Below are 17,828 nucleotides of genomic sequence, written 5' to 3'. Positions count from 1 at the left end.
AAGTGACTTAGCATGCACGCAAACACATATCATGTCATTACTGAACACTGAAAAGACTGAGTGACATGGAAAAGAAAGAAAAAGGGAGAAACTGGATAAGGAAATTTTGGTAAGTTGGAGAAAACCATCTTACCTCATTGATGATTATAACCTTAATCTGTCCATCTGTGTAATTCAGCTCCAAAAGCATAAATTTAACACACATCATTTTATAAAGTACACCAGAACATGAGTTAGAATATTGGAGAAAAAAACCTGGCAAACATTATAGGCATACTACGAAGGGACAGAGGCGTGAAGGGACTAATTATGTAAATGCTTTTATTTGAACTAATACATTGCTACCAGATTACATCACTTTTCAGAGTTAGAGTAACATTATGATCTTAAAAACTATAGCAAACAGCTTGACAAAGCAAGGGTACATTAGAGTACATTAAGTCCTACAAATATGTTTATTTTTTAGTGACCACATCTCCTTATCTTAGGTGTAAAATTAGAAAATTTAGTATACACTTAGCATACTTGGCCTACCATATCCTTCTGAGCCCACTCTCTCCTCAAAAGTGTCATATTCAACAGCATTTTAAATCTAAAGAGAGAGTTTGATGGTACACATTTTAAAACAAATAAGCATATATTGAACCAAGTGTTTCAGGACAAAATACGTCAAGTGTTTACAGCTTTAGTGTGGGAGGGAAGATGGAAATTCAAAGTACATTTCCCTCTACCTATAATGTATGTTTTTTACTTACTTGAAGACCCCTTAAAAAAAAGTAGCAAAATCAGCAGTCTTATTTAATGTAATCAAAATATTCTTAAATGTACAAAAAAGGATCATGTAGAAAGAATACTGTAAAAAGATACTGATTTTAAGAATAAAAGAATATGAAAAGCTTCTATTACATTCTGCACAGCCAGTTACTTCTGTCAATTTTCAGTACTAGAAAGATAAGCAAAGGATACTCATATACAAATACCCTCTGACCACAGTTCTTGAATAAGAACTAGCATACTGGATGGAAAGCAAATTATTGTCTAATACCAATAATATTCATATTCAATCATCTAAGCAAGTCCCTGGAGGTGGACATTCTAAGAGAAAAACAGATACATAGAAATACATACAGCAATGGGAAATGTCAAGGGCAGCGATCTAGGAGGAGCAAGTAAATGATTTGACTATGGGCACATTTCAGGTGGGCCTGACAAATCCACCTTGACTATAGGAAAGAGGAGTTGTTGTTACTAAAACTCTTTCACCTGAGGGCTCCCATGATGAGCTTAGTCTTGTTAAAACTAAAAAGTCCTTTCAATAACCAATAGTTTCTTAAGCCATGAGCACTTCAGCCAGAAATTGCTGTACTGCTAATCATGCATCTGGGAGCAAGGTTGTTTTTTATTCAAATTGGTTATTTTACACTCTCTTCATACCCCTGCCCATCAAGCATGCAAACACAGTCATGACCATCTTGGGCTTTACTTCCACAAGGTCTTCTGGGAGAGCGTACACCCTGGCTCCAATTCTTCTAGCCATTGACACTGCGTATCTATTTTTTGGAGGAAACAAAAATTGAGGTTCAATTATGGTTAGTCAGGGGCACAACATGAGGCATCTATTTCCTCTCATATACTCAACTGTCTGGGACACAAAACTTCTACAGCAAGAGTTCAAATCAGAATGACTTCATATTTCATTGTTTTCTCTTTTATTTTGTGAGGTCACTCATAAGTGATACTAGATTTTTAAGTTCTACTATTTGGGGCTGATAATATTTATTCACTCCTTTTCTACAATGTAAAATGAGAACAATTTAGGAGCATTGATATGAAAAACATTTTTCCAGAATATGTGTGTGTGTGTGTGTATACATATATGTACCCAGATGTTGAAAATATGTATATATACTCAGATGTTGATGTTCTCATTGAGCATGTAATAAGATAACAGTGGCTATCACGAGATCTTAGAGACACAGTGGAAAACTGTGCTAGATGCAAAATACAATTTCATAGATGCAGTGAATACTTCCATATATTCAAGGGAAGAGACAGAGTCTATATGGTACATGTCAGAGTGGCTGAAGCAAGGAATGAAAAGGGTAGAGAAAAGAAAGGAGTTAAGAACTGACATGTCCAGCTGAGGAAATTTGCAGGAGCACCCCTCAATTAATACACAAGGCATTTCTAGGTGTTCTGTAACAGGAATCTTTAAATATGATCAAGTTTCTGGAAAAAGAAGTTTGAAGAGTTCTCTATAAATCTTTATCATATTATGCTTCAAATATTTTTTTTTCAAGGAGGGAAGAAATGATTTGACACAGTATGTGATGCCAAAATGAAGTTTTGCAGTAATGCTTCTTAGCTATCTTGTGAAGCCCTGTTGGGAGCTGATTTTCAGTGTATACTAGGCAAGCTTTCATGGGTTGCCCATGAAATCAGATCACAGTCTAGGTCTTTGGAGAAGAAGGAAAGAGGCAGGTGGAAAAGACCTTCTCAATATTGTCAAAATGCAGGAAACTTTCAAGGCACGGTTTCAGCTGAGGGTTTAGCATCCTGACCACTTAAGGGACCAAGATAATAAACTCAATGTACATAATAAGGTGGGCTATGCACAGTAAGTTTTAAAAAAAGTTTAAAAAGAGTGCGACAAATGAAAACCCTATCAAAGGCATGATTATCCTTTGCCCATTTTTCCCTTGTTTTAAGTTTGCAGCTAAGTTGCTTTAACACATACATTATTTCTATAACCTACAAACCAATGGCTGACTGAGCACCTACCTACTAGGTCAGGTGCAACAATGCTAGGCTCTTACGTATTTTACTTATTTCAAAATCTCCAAGGCAAGTATTATTGCTCCTATTTTATGGATGAGGAATCTGAGGCTAGAAGACTTTTTCCCCAGCTGACACCATTCTTAAGTGGCAGAACCTGAATGATAATGCAGATCTGCCTGCCTACAATGCCTATGCCCTTATCAGGATATTAGGCAGCATCCCTTACTTGGCATTATTGTGCTTGTCATCTTCTGTCAGAGTGCCACTCTTAACAAGGTCGTAGTTTATGCAGCCTGGCTGGATGGCGTCAATCAAATCCACAACTGCCAAACTGGAGCTGATTGTCTTATCCTTGAGTAAAAGGACAATACATTTGAGAATTTCCATGTGTACAAATTAATGCACGATCACTTATATAAAGCTGTCAAAAACAAAGTCTAGTGAGTTAAAAAAGAATCATGTCATTAGCCCCACCACAATCTCACTCACAAAGAAATCAAAGGCTATCCTTCCAAACTATAGATACTTTCTATAGCAAACATAACGTTTAATAGTCAAACATGGAATTCTTACCTTAAAACTCTGAATGGAGGTTGATTTTCCAGCTTCATTCAATGTTTTGTTCACCCAGCTTACAATGATGTCATCATTAGCTTTCTGACCATCACCAAGATCTTCCAGGACATTGAGGGTATATCTAAATGAAGCAGCAGAAGAAATAGATAACTAATGAGAAGCTACTGTATAGCATAGGGAACTCTACTCAATGCTCTGTGGTGATCTAAATCAGAGGGAAATCTGAAAAAAGACGGGATATATTTAAACATATAGCTGATTCACTTTGCTGTATAGCAGAAACTAACACAACATTGTAAAGCAACTAAACACCAATAAAAATTAATTTTTTTAAAAAAGCAGCAGAACAGTTTCTGTTCTATTTTATTAGAAAAAACATAAATTTAGAAAGATGCTTTATCTTTCATTTCTTTTCCTTAGGTTTGAGAGATTAAAGAAAAGATTTCATGAGAAGACATTCACACTATATGAAAAAAAATTTCAATTAGTAGTGGCGTGCCATTGAGCTGCTTTTTGCACTGGTGGCAGGAAGATTTTCAGTGCTTTAATGAGTAAGTCCACCAGTCTACTGCAGGCTTACTTTGTACTAAGCCAACCCACAGTAACGACTTAAAGTAAGCTGTGCTTTGGCTGGTACCCAGTTATAATGATTTGCTTTTTAACATTACAGTTAAGAGATCTTCTTTCTCAAATGTATACATGTTCATACTTTTTTCTGTTTTTATTCACCAACACTAAATGAGGCTCAAGTCTGTGTCAGGCATATTATGAAAAAAGGGAAATATTCACAGTTCTGCTGCCTCACTTTCAAGAAGGCATTTCCCATTGACCATCCAACATATATTCATTACTTAAGCTCACTTCAGAGTATAAACACAAAAATTTCAAAGGTGTAGTCATTGATACGTTTCCTTAGAAATAGTAAAGACTAGATCACAGACCTGTATGATAGTGAAGCTTAAGCAGTTAAAATCGTGTACCATACCTTCTCATCAGCTGCCAGACCAAAGCTAAAGTCAGGGTTTGATTTCCATCATTCAGGTCTTGCCCTCCAATGCCAACCAGGGAGAATTTGGCAGGATGCTTCCCTAATTCAACAGCATAGTTGCAGTTTTCTAGCTGCAAGCAAACAAAAGAAATGTTTAAAGATTTTCACTAGTTTAATCTGTATATGCAGGTGCGCACAAAGACACAGTTTCTGTCCTCAAGAAGCTCAGAATCGAGTTTCCCAAACAAAAACAAACTGAAAATAAGAACAGTCTGTAACAAATATGTGCAGCAACTTAATTAGCTACCTTTTTCATGTTGGCTCCAAGTTTTGGGTATGGAGGTTTATTCACCTTACTCCAGTCAACAGGAACTTTAATTCGTTCATATAGCTGTAAGATTACCAGGGCATCTTGCAGGTCACTGATGATTTAAAAAGAATTTGATCAGTGTTTTCAGAAAGCAGGGCCTATTTCCTTAAAAACAAGGACACTACATTGTCAAAAGACTCATGCATTTTATTAATCTGTGCTAAAAATAGAGCTGCTGCTGCTAAGTCGCTTCAGTCGTGCCCGACTCTGTGAGACCCCATAGACAGCAGCCCACCAGGCTCTTCTGTCCATGGGATTCTCCAGGCAAGAATACTGGAATGGGTTGCCATTTCCTTCTCCAATGCATGAATGCATGCTAAGTCACTTCAGTCGTGTCTGACTGTGCAACACTATGTACAGCAGCCCACCAGGCCCCTCTGTCCATGGGATTCTCTAGGCAAGAATACTAGAGTGGGTTGCCAACACCATCCAATTCACTTAAAAGTATTGAGAGCTTATTGAGAGTTTATTGGGAGGTTATTGTTTGCAAAGAACTGTTCTAGAAGCTGGGCTCATAGGAGAAAAATCCAAGGCTTTTAGAGTCAGAGAAAGAAAGAGAATAAACAAGTATATGGATAAATGGGTTAGGGGAATGTATTTAATTGCTATGAAAAACAAAAAGAACAAAGTTAGGAGTTAGGGAGTGGTAGGTGGCGGTTAGAATCTGAATCAGCGGCTTGAATATAACAAGGGAATAAGGCATTTGATGTGGAAAAGAACATTCCAGGCTGAGAGAACAGTGAGCACAAAGACCTCAAGGCATCATGGATGGTCTACTTAATGTACTCTCTGGTCTCTGTTTCAAAATATAAAGTTTTTGTTCCCTAGGGTGTTAGAAAGAGATTTACACATTCTTTCACTTCATGACCATGTAAAGAAATAATCTGGGCTTTTGTGTATTTGGGAAATGATAACGGAAGTCAGCACATTTTCCAATAAAGTAATGGTTACAAACTAACATTTAAAAAAGGTTTAGAGCTATAATTATTTATGCAGCATCCATTCATGATGTTCAAAACTTTATAATAGCATCGGAAGGCTTACGCATAGAGATGGTTTACATGGGGATTAACACCAAGAGAGTTCATCCAGTTACGGAAGGTTCTTTCTTCACGAGTTTCTCCTATTAAAAATATTCACAGCATTTATATAATCATTAAACACCTTGCATATGTGCATATAACATCAACCCACAATTAGATTAGTTTTTTTTTCAGATGTAGAGCTTTTCTCCAATATGAATCTCCAAGCAATCTCTCTGAATACATTCTCTTGTTTTTTTAAATTGGATGACTTTATTTCAAAAGTAAAAATATAACCTCATTATAACCAACTAAGAGGTATATGAACTTTTTATAATCTCTTCTCCATCTCATCCTTCTCCAGTATCTCCCCAAATCCCCATACTTCTAAAGTAACTGATATTATCAGTTTAGTTTTTATTAGAAAAATTTGCCATGGTCATACAAACCTCTATACTCACATTAATTTGCATCTTCTCTCTACCCATTTAAAAATATTGATACTAAGTTACATATATGTACTTTTTTTACATGCCTATATTAGAGCAACAAATTATTTGAAACTTCAAAAGCATAAAATTTAAAGATTTTATAGTAATCCTAGTATATATGCAATGAGCTGCTAATTGAGAGTTCAAAGTATTAGTTGCTAAGTTGTGTCCTGCTCTTTGCGACCCCATGGACTGTAGCCTGTCAGACTCCTCTGTCCATGGATTTCTCAGGCAAGAACACTGGAGTGGGTAGCCATTCCCTTCTCCAGGGGATCTTCCCAACCCAGGGATCGAATCCAGGTCTCCTGCACTGCAGGCAGATTCTTTACCATCTGATTTCATAATAATGCTAGTGGATATGCAGTGAGCTACTAATTGCATTTGTTCATTTTTAAGTACTATACTTCATGCATATATAATCTTTCAAATACTCTGCCTTTCCCAAATTAAATGAATATTTACATGCATTATTATTATTTTTTGAGTAGGTTAAAGGTGAAAGGAACTAAAAGCAGTTTCAGTTAGTCTGACTATGGAAGGATGAAACAAATACTGCAGATTTGTATAGGTCAGATTTTATGCACATGTGCATTTTTTTGGAGGGAGGTTTAAAAATAAGTGACCTAAATATAAAATATTAAAATAAAACATTGGTTTACTAAGTGTCCTTATACTAAGTGATCCTAGGCTGCTGCTGCTGCTAAGTCGCTTCAGTCGTGTCCGACTCTGTGCGACCCCATAGACGGCAGCCAACAGGCTCCTCCGTCCCTGGGATTCTCCAGGCAAGAACGCTGGAGTGGGTTGCCATTTCTTTCTCCAATGCATGAAAGTGAAAAGTGAAAGTGAAGTCACTCAGTCGTGTCCAACTCCTGCGACCCCACGGACTGCAAGCCTATCAGACTCCTCCGTCCATGGGATTTTCCAGGCAAGAGTACTGGAGTGGGTTGCCATTGACTTCTCCGGATCCTAGGCTAGCTTACTTTAAAAGTTCCCAGACTTCCTTGATGGTACAGTGGATAAAAGTACTCCTGCCAAAGCAGGGGACACAGGTTTGATCCCTGGTCTGGGAAGAAGATCCCATATGCCATGGGGCAATGAAGCCCAACTACTGAACCTACACTCCTCAACAAGAGAAGCCCCCCCAATGAGAAGGCTGAGCACCACAACAAAGAGTAGCTCCTGGGTGCAGCAACCAGAGAAAGCCAGCATGCAGCAACAAAGACCCAGAACAGCCCAAAATAAGTAAATTAAAATAAAAGTTCCCTTATTATCATCCCTTTCTATCAGGTGCCACTTATTACTCAGCCCTTGGGACTACTTCTAGTAGACAGTTGCTAAAGGAAAATGGAAAAGGAAACTTATTAAATCAAGATTATGAAATCATTGTGGCCTATGTTTTTCCAATGTTTAACCCCAAACATAATTTAAGAAAACTTCAGTTACCTTCTAATAGTGTCCAATCAATATCTTGGTTCTCTGGCTTAGTGAGTGCTGGGTATTTATTAAACAGGTTAGCCACAAAGGCTAAGTTCAGTTTAGGGTTCCCACTGACGACATCAGCTGGGGTAACAAACTGTCTGCAACCTAATTTGTCTGCTTGTTGAAGCATACTCTCAGCTCTCTTCAAATCATCTGTTTCCTGTTGAAGTAAAATAAGAAGACTTTTTTTTCAAAGGCCATACTAAAAATATAGAAACTTTGCCCTACAATGATAGGCTGGGTATACAATTCTATTTTCTCTTAGCCAACACATGGTACTTATATTACTGTTTTGAATGTAAAAAAAAAAAAAAAAAAAGTTGGCTGTGCTAGATATGCAGTACCTTGAAAATACTCTAGATGGCAACAGATCATGTATCTATGGACAATAGATTTCACTCAACTGAGATTACTTCTCTCATGCCAAAATTCACTAAGAAAAAAGTGAAACCTGTTCAGATTTTAAATTTAAGCCCCAAAGAGGGTGTAAGGCTGAAAAAGATGAAGGAATTATGAAGAAATATTTTAAAAATAATAATCAAGGATACCAGGCTCCAATAATTTTGAGGTTTAAATTACATATTTCAAATTATCATTTTTCTCTTAAACTACTTTTTGTTTTTACTTTTCCATCCAGGAAGCAAAGTTGTCTATTTCTGTGTAAAATACTTAAACTTTCAACTAATTCCTAGGACTCCTAACTTCTTCGTTTTGTCTTCTACCCCACCCCAACTTCTTTACTTTTGGAAAGATGCGTGCTGATTTCTTGACTAACATACAGTTTGGTGAGGATTATAAGTTATAGATCTGATAATTTCAGACCAAATTAAAAATAGTTTCCCAAGTGCTCACCATTCCCACCTCCCAAAAATAAAAGTCAAAAACCTGAAGCTGGAGAAACAATTGCTTTTGGATTATTCATTTCTAGTGACCTGCCCTCTCCAGACTTCTCTTGGCAGCTACTATAGACATGGCCACCCCAGTATGCCCCAGGGTAAATGTAGCTCTTCTGGAAAACAGTTTCAAGTAAGAAGGGATTTTTATAATAAGGGGGAAATAAGAGATAAAGGAAATCTGAGATAAAGGAAATTTGAGAAATATTACTTATAAACCAACACAGTTCGGATTCTACAATTTGAGAGTCTTAACTCTATCTTTAATAGATGATGCTATCTTTACTTTTTTCATCTCCAGTGAGGTGACTTGATCATCTAAGTCTCCAGAAAAATGGGTATTTACTGTGTTACCCTTCATTGTTACCATTACAGAGCAATCAGTAACCACCATCAGATGGGCAATTGATAGGGATACAGCCTTTGGGATTCTCCATGAGCCTAGTGAGTTCATCTCATAGAGTCTATTCTATTTCTTGTTTGTTTGTTTTTTTTTTCATTTCATACCTTTATTTATTTATTTTTATGTTTTTACTTTTTATTGGAGGCTAATTATTTTACAATATTATATTGGTTGGTTTTGCCATATATTGACATGAATCCACCCCGGGTGTACATGAGTTCCCCCTCCCAACCCCCACTCCCACCGCCCTCCTCCCCTTATCCTCCTTCTGGGTCATCCCCGCATACCAGCCCCGAGCATCCTGTAACATGCATCAACCCTGAACTGGCGATTCGTTTCACATATGATAATATACATGCTTCAATGCCATTCTCCCAAACCATCCCATCCTCACCTTCTCCCACAGAGTCCCAAAGACTGTTCTATACATCTGTGTCTCTTTTGCTGTCTCGTATACAGGGTTATCATTTCCATCTTTCTAAATTCCATATACATGCGTTAGTATATTGTATTGGTGTTTTTCTTTCTGACTTACTTCACTCTGTATAATAGGCTCCAGTTTCATCCACCTCATTAGAACTGTTCAAATGAATTCTTTTTAATGGCTGAGTAATGCTCCACTGTGTATATGTACCAAAGCTTTCTTATCCATTCATCTGCAGATGGACATCTAGGTTGCTTCCATGTCCTGGCTATTGTAAACAGTGCTGCAATGAACATTGGAGTACATGTGTATCTTTCAATTCTGGTTTCTTCGGTGTGTATGCCCAGGAGTGTGATTGCTGGATCATATGGCAGTTCTATTTCCAGTTTTTTGAGGAATCCCTTCTCTCTACACCCTCTCCAGCATTTATTGCATGTAGACTTTTGGATAGCAGCCATTCTGACTGGTGTGAAATGGTATCTCATTGTGGTTTTGATTTGCATTTCTCTGATTATGAGGGATGTTGAGCATTTTTTCATGTGTTTCTTAGCCATCTTTATGTCTTCTTTGGAGAAATGTCTGTTTAGTTCTTTGGCCCATTTTTTGATTGGGTCATTTATCTTTCTGGAATTGAGCTGCAGGAGCTGCTATTATATTTTGGAGATTAAACCTTTATCAGTTGCTTCATTTGCTATTATTTTCTCCCATTCTGAAGGCTGTCTTTTCACCTTACTTATAGTTTCCTTTGCTGTGCAGAAGCTTTTGATTTTAACTAGGTCCCATTTCTTTATTTTTGCTTTTATTTCCAGTATTCTGGGAGGTGGGTCTTGAAGGATCCTTCTGTGATTTATGTCGGAGAGTATTGTGCCTATGTTCTCCTCTAGGAGTTTTATAGTCTCTGGTCTTATATTTAGCTCTCTAATCCATTTTGAGTTTATTTTGGTGTATGGTGTTAGGAAGTGTTCTAGTTTCATTCTTTTACAAGTGGCTGACCAGTTTTCCCAGCACCACTTGTTAAAGAGACTGTCTTTTCTCCATTTTATATTCTTGCCCCCTTTGTCAAAGATCAGGTGTCCATAGGTGCGTGGATTTATCTCTGGGCTTTCTATTTTGTTCCATTGATCCATATTTCTGTCTTTATGCCAGTACCATACTGTCTTGATGACTGTGGCTTTGTAGTAGAGCCTGAAGTCCGGCAGGTTGATTCCCCCAGTTCCATTTTTCTTCCTCAAGATTGCTTTGGCTATTCGAGGTTTTTTGTATTTCCATACAAATTGTGAGTTATTTGTTCTAGTTCTGTGAAAAATATCGTTGGTAGCTTGATAGGGATTGCATTGAATGTATAAATTACTTTGGGTAGTATACTCATTTTTACAATATTTATTCTTCCAATCCACGAACATGGTATATTTCTCCATCTATGAGTGTCCTCTTTGATTACTTTCACTAGTGTTTTATAGTTTTCTATGTAGAAGTCTTTTGTTTCCTTAGGTAGATATATTCCTAAGTATTTAATTCTTTTCGTTGCAACAGTGAATGGAATAGTTTCCTTAATTTCTCTTTCTATTTTCTCATTATTACTGTATAGGAATGCAAGGGATTTCTGTGTGTTGATTTTATATCCTGCAACTTTACTGTATTCATTGATTAGCTCTAGTAGTTTTCTGGTAGAGTCTTCAGGGTTTTCTGTGTAGAGGATCATGTCATCAGCGAACAGTGAAAGTTTTGCTTCTTCTTTTCCAATTTGTATTCCTTTTATGTCTTTTTCTGCTCTGATTGCTGTAGCCAAAACTTCCAGAACTATGTTGAATAGTAGTGGTGAGAGTGGGCACCCTTGTCTTGTTCCTGACTTTAGGGGAAATGCTTTCAGTTTTTCACCATTGAGGATAATGTTTGCTGTGGGTTTGTCATATATAGCTTTTATTATGTTGAGATATGTCCCTTCTATTCCCACTTTCTGGAGGGTTTTTATCATAAATGGATGTTGAATTTTGTCGAAGGCTTTCTCTGCATCTATTGAGATAATCATATGATTTTTATTTTTCAGTTTGTTAATGTGGTGTATTACGTTGATTGATTTGCGGATATTGAAGAATCCTTGCATTCCTGGGATAAAGCCCACTTGATCAGGATGTATGATCTTCTTAATATGTTGTTGGATTCTTACTGCTAGAATTTCGTTAAGGATTTTTGCATCTATGTTCATCAATGATATTGGCCTGTAGTTTTCTTTTTTTGTGGCATCTTTACCAGGTTTTGGGATTAGGGTGATGGTGGCTTCATGAGATTGGAAGTTTCCCTTCCTCAGCAATTTTCTGGAAGAGTTTGAGTAGAATAGGTGTTAGCTCTTCTCTAAATTTTTGGTAGAATTCAGCTGTGAAGCCATCTGGACCTGGGCTTTTGTTTGCTGGAAGATTTCTGATTATAGCCTCTAGTTCCGTGCTTGTGATGGGTCTATTCAGATTTTCTATTTCTTCCTGGTTCAGTTTTGGAAAGGTGTACTTTTCTAGGAATTTGTCCATTTCTTCCAGGTTATTCATTTTATTGCCATATAGTTGCTGATAGTATTCTCTAATAATCCTTTTTATTTCTGTGTTGTCGGTTGTGATCTCTCCATTTTCATTTCTAATTTTATTGATTTGGTTCTTCTCCCTTTGTTTCTTGATGAGTCTGGCTAGCGGTTTGTCAATTTTATTTACCTTCTCAAAGAACCAGCTTTTGGCTTTGTTGATTTTTGCTATGTTCTCTTTTGTTTCTTTTGCATTTATCTCTGCCCTAATTTTTATGATTTCTTTGCTTCTACTGACCCTGGAGTTCTTCATTTCTTCCTTTTCTAGTTTCTTTAGATGTAGAGTTAGGTTGTTTAGTTGGCTTTTTTCTTGTTTCTTGAGGTATGCCTGTATTGCTATGAACCTTGCCCTTAGCACTGCTTTTACAGTGTCCCACAGGTTTTGGGTTGTTGTGTTTTCATTTTCATTCATTTCTATGCATATTTTGACTTCTTTTTGTATTTCTTCTGTGATTTGTTGGTTATTCAGCAGCGTATTGTTCAGCCTCCATATGCTGGCATTTTTAAGGGTTTTTCTCCCGTAATTGAGATCTAATCTTACTGCATTGTGGTCAGAAAAGATGCTTGGAATAATTTCAATTTTTTTGCATTTACCAAGGCTAGATTTATGGCCCAGGATGTGATCTATCCTGGAAAAGGTTCCGTGTGCGCTTGAGAAAATGGTGAAATTTATTGTTTTGGGGTGAAGTGTCCTATAGTTATCTATTATGTCTAACTGGTCTATTGTATCATTTAAAGTTTGTGTTTCCTTGTTAATTTTCTGTTTAGTTGATCTATCCATAGATGTAAGTGGGGTGTTAAAATCTCCCACTATTATTGCATTGTTGTTAATTTCCCCTTTCATACTTGTTAGTAATTGTCTTACATATTGCGGTGATCGTATGTTGGGTGCATAAATATTTATAATTGTTATATCTACTTCTTGGATTGATCCTTTGATCATTATGTGGTTTCCTTCTTTGTCTCTTTTCACAGCCTTTGTTTTAAAGTCTATTTTATCTGATATGAGTATTGCTACCCCTGCTTTCTTTTGGTCTCTATTTGCATGGAATATCTTTTTCCAGCCCTTCAGTTTCAGTCTGTGTGTGTCCCTCGTTTTGAGGTGGGTCTCTTGTAGACAACATATATGGGGTTCTTGTTTTTGTATCCATTTAGCCAGCCTTTGTCTTTTGGTTGGGGCATTCAACCCATTTATCAATGGTAACCCACTCCAGTATTCTTGCCTGGAGAATCCCATGGATGGAGAAGCCTGGTAGGCTACAGTCCACGGGGTTGCAAAGAGTCGGACACGACTGAGCGACTGAATGGAACGGAACGAACTGATGATCCCATTGCCATTTTCTTTATCGCTTTGGGTTTGAGTTTATACACCCTTTCTGTGTTTCCTGTCCAGAGAGGATCCTTTAGCATTTGTTGGAGAGCTGGTTTGGTGATGCTGAATTCTCTCAGCTTTTGCTTGTCTGTAAAGCTTTTGATTTCTCCTTCATATTTGAATGAGATCCTTGCTGGGTACAGTAATCTGGGCTGTAGGTTATTTTCTTTCATCACTTTAAGTATGTCTTGCCATTCCCTCCTGGCCTGAAGAGTTTCTGTTGAAAGATCAGCTGTTATCCTTATGGGTATCCCCTTGTGTGTTATTTGCTGCTTTTCCCTTGCTGCTTTTAACATTTGTTCTTTGTGTTTGATCTTTGTTAATTTGATTAATATGTGTCTTGGAGTATTTCGCCTTGGGTTTACCTGTTGGGGACTCTCTGGGTTTCTTGGACTTGGTTGATTATTTCTTTCCTCATTTTAGGGAAGTTTTCAACTATTATCTCAAGTATTCTCTCATGGTCTTTCTTTTTGTCTTCTTCTCCTGGGACTCCTATGATTCGAATGTTGGAGCATTTAACATTGTCCCAGAGGTCTCTAATATTGTCCTCATTTCTTTTAATTCGTTTTTCTTTTTTCCTCTCTGTTTCACTGATTTCTACAATTCTATCTTCTAGCTCGCTTATCCTGTCTTCTGCCTCTGTTATTCTACTGCTTGTTGCCTCCAGAGTGTTTCTGATCTCATCTATTGCATTTTTCATTGTATATTGACTCTTTTTTATTTCCTCTAAGTCCTTATTAAACCTTTCTTCCATCTTCTCAATCCTTTTCTCCAGGTTATTTATCTGTAACTCCATTTTGCTTTCAAGATTTTGAATCATTTTCACCATCAAAATTTGAAATTCTTTATCAGGTAGATTCCCTATATCTTCCTCTTTTGTTTGTGTTGGTGGGCATTTATCTTGTTCCTTTACTTTCTGGGTATTTCTCTGCCTCTTCATCTTGCTTGTATTGCTTTGCTTGGGGTGGCCTTTCCCTCTTCTGGCAGTTGGTGGAGTTCTCTTTATTATGTAGTTTCCTCGCTGTGTGTGGGGTTGGATGGGTGACTTGTCAAGGTTCGCTGGTTAGGGAAGCTTGTGTCGGTGTTCTGGTGGCTGGAGCTGGATTTCTTCTCTCTGGAGTGCAATGAAGTGTCTAGTAATGAGTTATGCGATGTCAGTGGGTTTGGAGTGACTTTGGGCAGCCTGTATATTGAAACTCAGGGCTATTTTCCTGTGTTGCTGGAGAATTTGCGTGGTATGTCTTGCTCTGGAACTTGTTGACCCTTGGGTGGTGCTTGGTTTTAGTGTAGGTATGGAGGCATTTGATGAGCTCCTATCGATTAATGTTCCCTGGAGTCAGGAGTTCTCTTGTGTTCTCAGGATTCGGGCTTAGGCCTCTTGCCTCTGGTTTTTGGTCTTATTCTTGGAGTAGCCTCTAGACTTCTCTATCTGTCATTTCCAAGGTGGTTCCCTCTGTTTTAGCTTCTGTTTGCTGGTCTCTTCAGTGTCTAATTTCTGCCCTGATAATAGGGGGCAGGTGGACACTTTTTAAGGCTCAGTTGTTCAGTCCTGTTCTGGGAAGTGAGGAACGCTGCAGACAAATATCTCTGGCATCTGTGGGGAGTGCTCGCAGCATCTCGGCCACACTGGGTTTGCCCCCGCTCACAGCGCGTGTGTTTTCCCAGTGTACACTGCACAGTCTCTAGGTTGCTCTGCCAGGAACTGCCCGAGGCCGGCACTGGGTTGTATGCACTTTCCAGGTCTGAGTGGCTCAAGTTCAGGTTCTCGGGTACTCCACAAAGGCGCAGACTTGGTTGGGCCTGCGTTTTGTGCCTTCCCCGGTCCGAGCAGCTCAGGTGACCAGGTGTTTGGCGAGCACAGTCACTGTGACTTATCGCCTCCCCAGTCCCTGCCACTCGGTTTTCTGTGTGTACAACCGGCACACCTTCTCAGGCGGATATCGACTGGCCGGAGCCCAAGAAGTCTTGATTAGCAACAAGCCTGCCTGCAGTTTGTATCGGATGCTTTTCTGGGGCCCCGGTTGCCCCCTCCGGCTCTGGCTGACCTCCCTGCCTGTCTCGGCAGGGGATGGGGGATGGGCCAACTGCAGGCAGCTCGCTCTGCTCAGCCCTTTGTTCTGTGAGTGGGGCTGGTGGAGTCTTAGGTTAGAGCTTTCGGCCTTTTCGCGGGGACGCTATCCCAGTCTGCTTTGCTATCCCCAGTTCTCTCAGATTGCCCTCACGGCATTCAAGCCCAGTCCTCTCTCTAAGCAGTTCAGCTGGCTCCTCCCTGCCCAGCCCCCACTTGCTAATGGCGTATGCAGGCATCTGTGCTGCTTCTCCACTGGGAGTTACCGTTTGGTGGGTTATCTGTGGGTTTTAATTGTTTCTTTTGTTTTTTCCTCCCAGTTATGTGGCCCTCTGAGGTTCCAAGGCTCGCCACAGATTCATCAGTGAGAGTATTTCCTGGTGTTTGGAAACTTCTCTCTTTTTAAAGCCTCCCTTCCTGGGACGGAGCTCCATCCTTACCGCTTTTGTCTCTCTTTTTATCTTTTATGTTTTTTCCTACCTCCTTTCGAAGACAATGGGCTGCTTTTCTGGGTGCCTGATGTCCTCTGCCAGCATTCAGAAGTTCTTTTGTGGACTTTACTCCATGTTCAAATGTTCTTTTGATGAATTTGTGGGGGAGAAAGTGGTCTCGCCGTCCTACTCCTCCGCCATCTTGTTCCTCCCCCATTCTATTTCTTTTAGTCTGTTACTCGTTACTTTAATATTTTTGGCTTGTACTATTTACTATCTTTATTTTTAAATCCCATATTTTTTTAATCATCTTGGCATTGTTAAACAAAAAGCATTGATAATATTGGAGTAGAAGGAAACGTTGAAATAGCAACAATTTTAAAAAATTAAGATACAGAATAATGAAACAAAAATAATCAAATAAAAAATATATATGCCCAAAACAACTTCAGCCCATACCTCACATCATATTCAAAATTAACCTTCAATACACACACACATATAAATGTATGAAACCAAAACTATAAATATAAAACTAAATATAAAACACCAACTATAAAACCTCTAAGAGGAGACATAAGAAGAAATGTTTGTGACCTTGTGTTAGGCTAAAATTTCTTAGATACAACATCAAAAGCATGATTTGTCAAAGAAAAAAAAGTGACTAAATCTGACTTTGTCCAAATTAAACAATGTCTGTTCTTGGAAAAACACTAGGACTAAGTATCTGCAAATCACATATCAATCAAGGACTTATATCCAAAATATATAAAACACTCAAAACTTGATAAGAAAGCAAACAATGCAATTAAAATTGTAAAGTGTTTAAACAAAGAGGTATAGACAACAAATAACTACATGAAAAGATGTTCAACATCATTTATCATTAAGGAAACGTAAATTAAAATCACAATGAGACACCTCTACCACTGTTAACATTCTTAATGTTTACATTAACCACATTAAAGTGTCAGTGAGCATGTGGATGAACTGGAACCTTCATGTGCTACTGGTAGCAATGTGCAATGGTACAACCATTTTGGACAACAACTCAGCAGCTGCTTAAAAATGTTAAATGCACATATATCATTACCCAGCCATTCCACTCCTAGGTATTTACAAAAGACAAATGAATGCATAAACTCACATAAAGACTTGTATATGAATGTTCAGAGCAGCTGTATTTGTAATAGCCCCAAACTGGAAACAATCCAAATGATCATCACAGTGAATGGATAACAAATTATAGCATCTCCATCCACCTGAATATTATTCAGCAATAAAGAAGGAATGAATTTCTGATTTATGTAACAACACAGATGAATCTCAAAATAATAATGCTGAAAGAAGCTTGATTAAAAAAACAGAGCACCGGTTATATGATTCCATAAAATTCTCAAAAATTCAAACTAAATTGAAAGAAAGCAAATCAGTGGTTGCCTAGGATGGAGGAGTATGGGGGCAGAGAGGAATCACAAAGGATCATAAGGTAACTGGATTTTATGATGGAGATATATATCCCTAAATAAAGTATAAGACTGACAAAGATAAAGGACACTGAAAAGGGAAAAGCATGATGAAAGACTCAACAGTAAAATGAGTGTGTGGATACAGCGGTAGGAAATTGCCCTGGCTAGAAGAGATGGAGCAAGATAGAGTAGCAGACCTTCACATGCTCAGAAGAACATTTCAGACTGAACTCTTGAGTCAATGGGGAATCCTTAAAGGATTCTGAGGAGGACAGAGACAATGAAGGGGGTGCTTTAAGATCAACCAGGGAGAAGTGACTAGAGAAGAGGTGTATCAGAATCAGAATCAGTACACTGATGTTATCTACCTAGGCATAAGATCACCTGGCTAGCCATCCCAGAGAGCTTCCTTCACACACAGGAGGGCCCCTCATTTGTGCCAAGAGTGACCTGAACTGAAGAATTTCACATTTAAAAACAGACAGAAATATAAGT

At 38.2% G+C, this 17,828-nt stretch overlaps 1 protein-coding gene across 3 annotated transcripts in view; it reads right to left on the bottom strand.

Annotated features, from left to right (window-relative positions):
* Positions 1 to 304: 304 nt before the first annotated feature.
* Positions 305 to 17,828, bottom strand: part of PLS3 (plastin 3) — a 101,452-nt gene continuing 83,928 nt past the window's right edge. For all 3 annotated transcript variants that reach the window (XM_055437848.2, XM_055437850.2, XM_055437849.2), the window contains 7 exons: positions 7,669 to 7,864; positions 5,757 to 5,835; positions 4,650 to 4,764; positions 4,340 to 4,473; positions 3,352 to 3,475; positions 3,005 to 3,129; positions 305 to 1,550 (listed from right to left, as the gene is read on the bottom strand). In XM_055437848.2, coding sequence (XP_055293823.1) covers positions 1,418 to 1,550; positions 3,005 to 3,129; positions 3,352 to 3,475; positions 4,340 to 4,473; positions 4,650 to 4,764; positions 5,757 to 5,835; positions 7,669 to 7,864 — 906 coding nt within the window. In that variant the 3' untranslated portion in view covers positions 305 to 1,417. The remainder of the gene's footprint in view (positions 1,551 to 3,004; positions 3,130 to 3,351; positions 3,476 to 4,339; positions 4,474 to 4,649; positions 4,765 to 5,756; positions 5,836 to 7,668; positions 7,865 to 17,828) is intronic.

Source organism: Moschus berezovskii, chromosome X, assembly GCF_049115385.1.
Source record: "Moschus berezovskii isolate FMDL1 chromosome X, NW_MosBer_1.0, whole genome shotgun sequence".
NCBI classification, from domain to species: domain Eukaryota; kingdom Metazoa; phylum Chordata; class Mammalia; order Artiodactyla; family Moschidae; genus Moschus; species Moschus berezovskii.
Note: the sequence above shows the minus strand (reverse complement) of the source record. Positions and strands in the feature narration are given on the sequence as shown.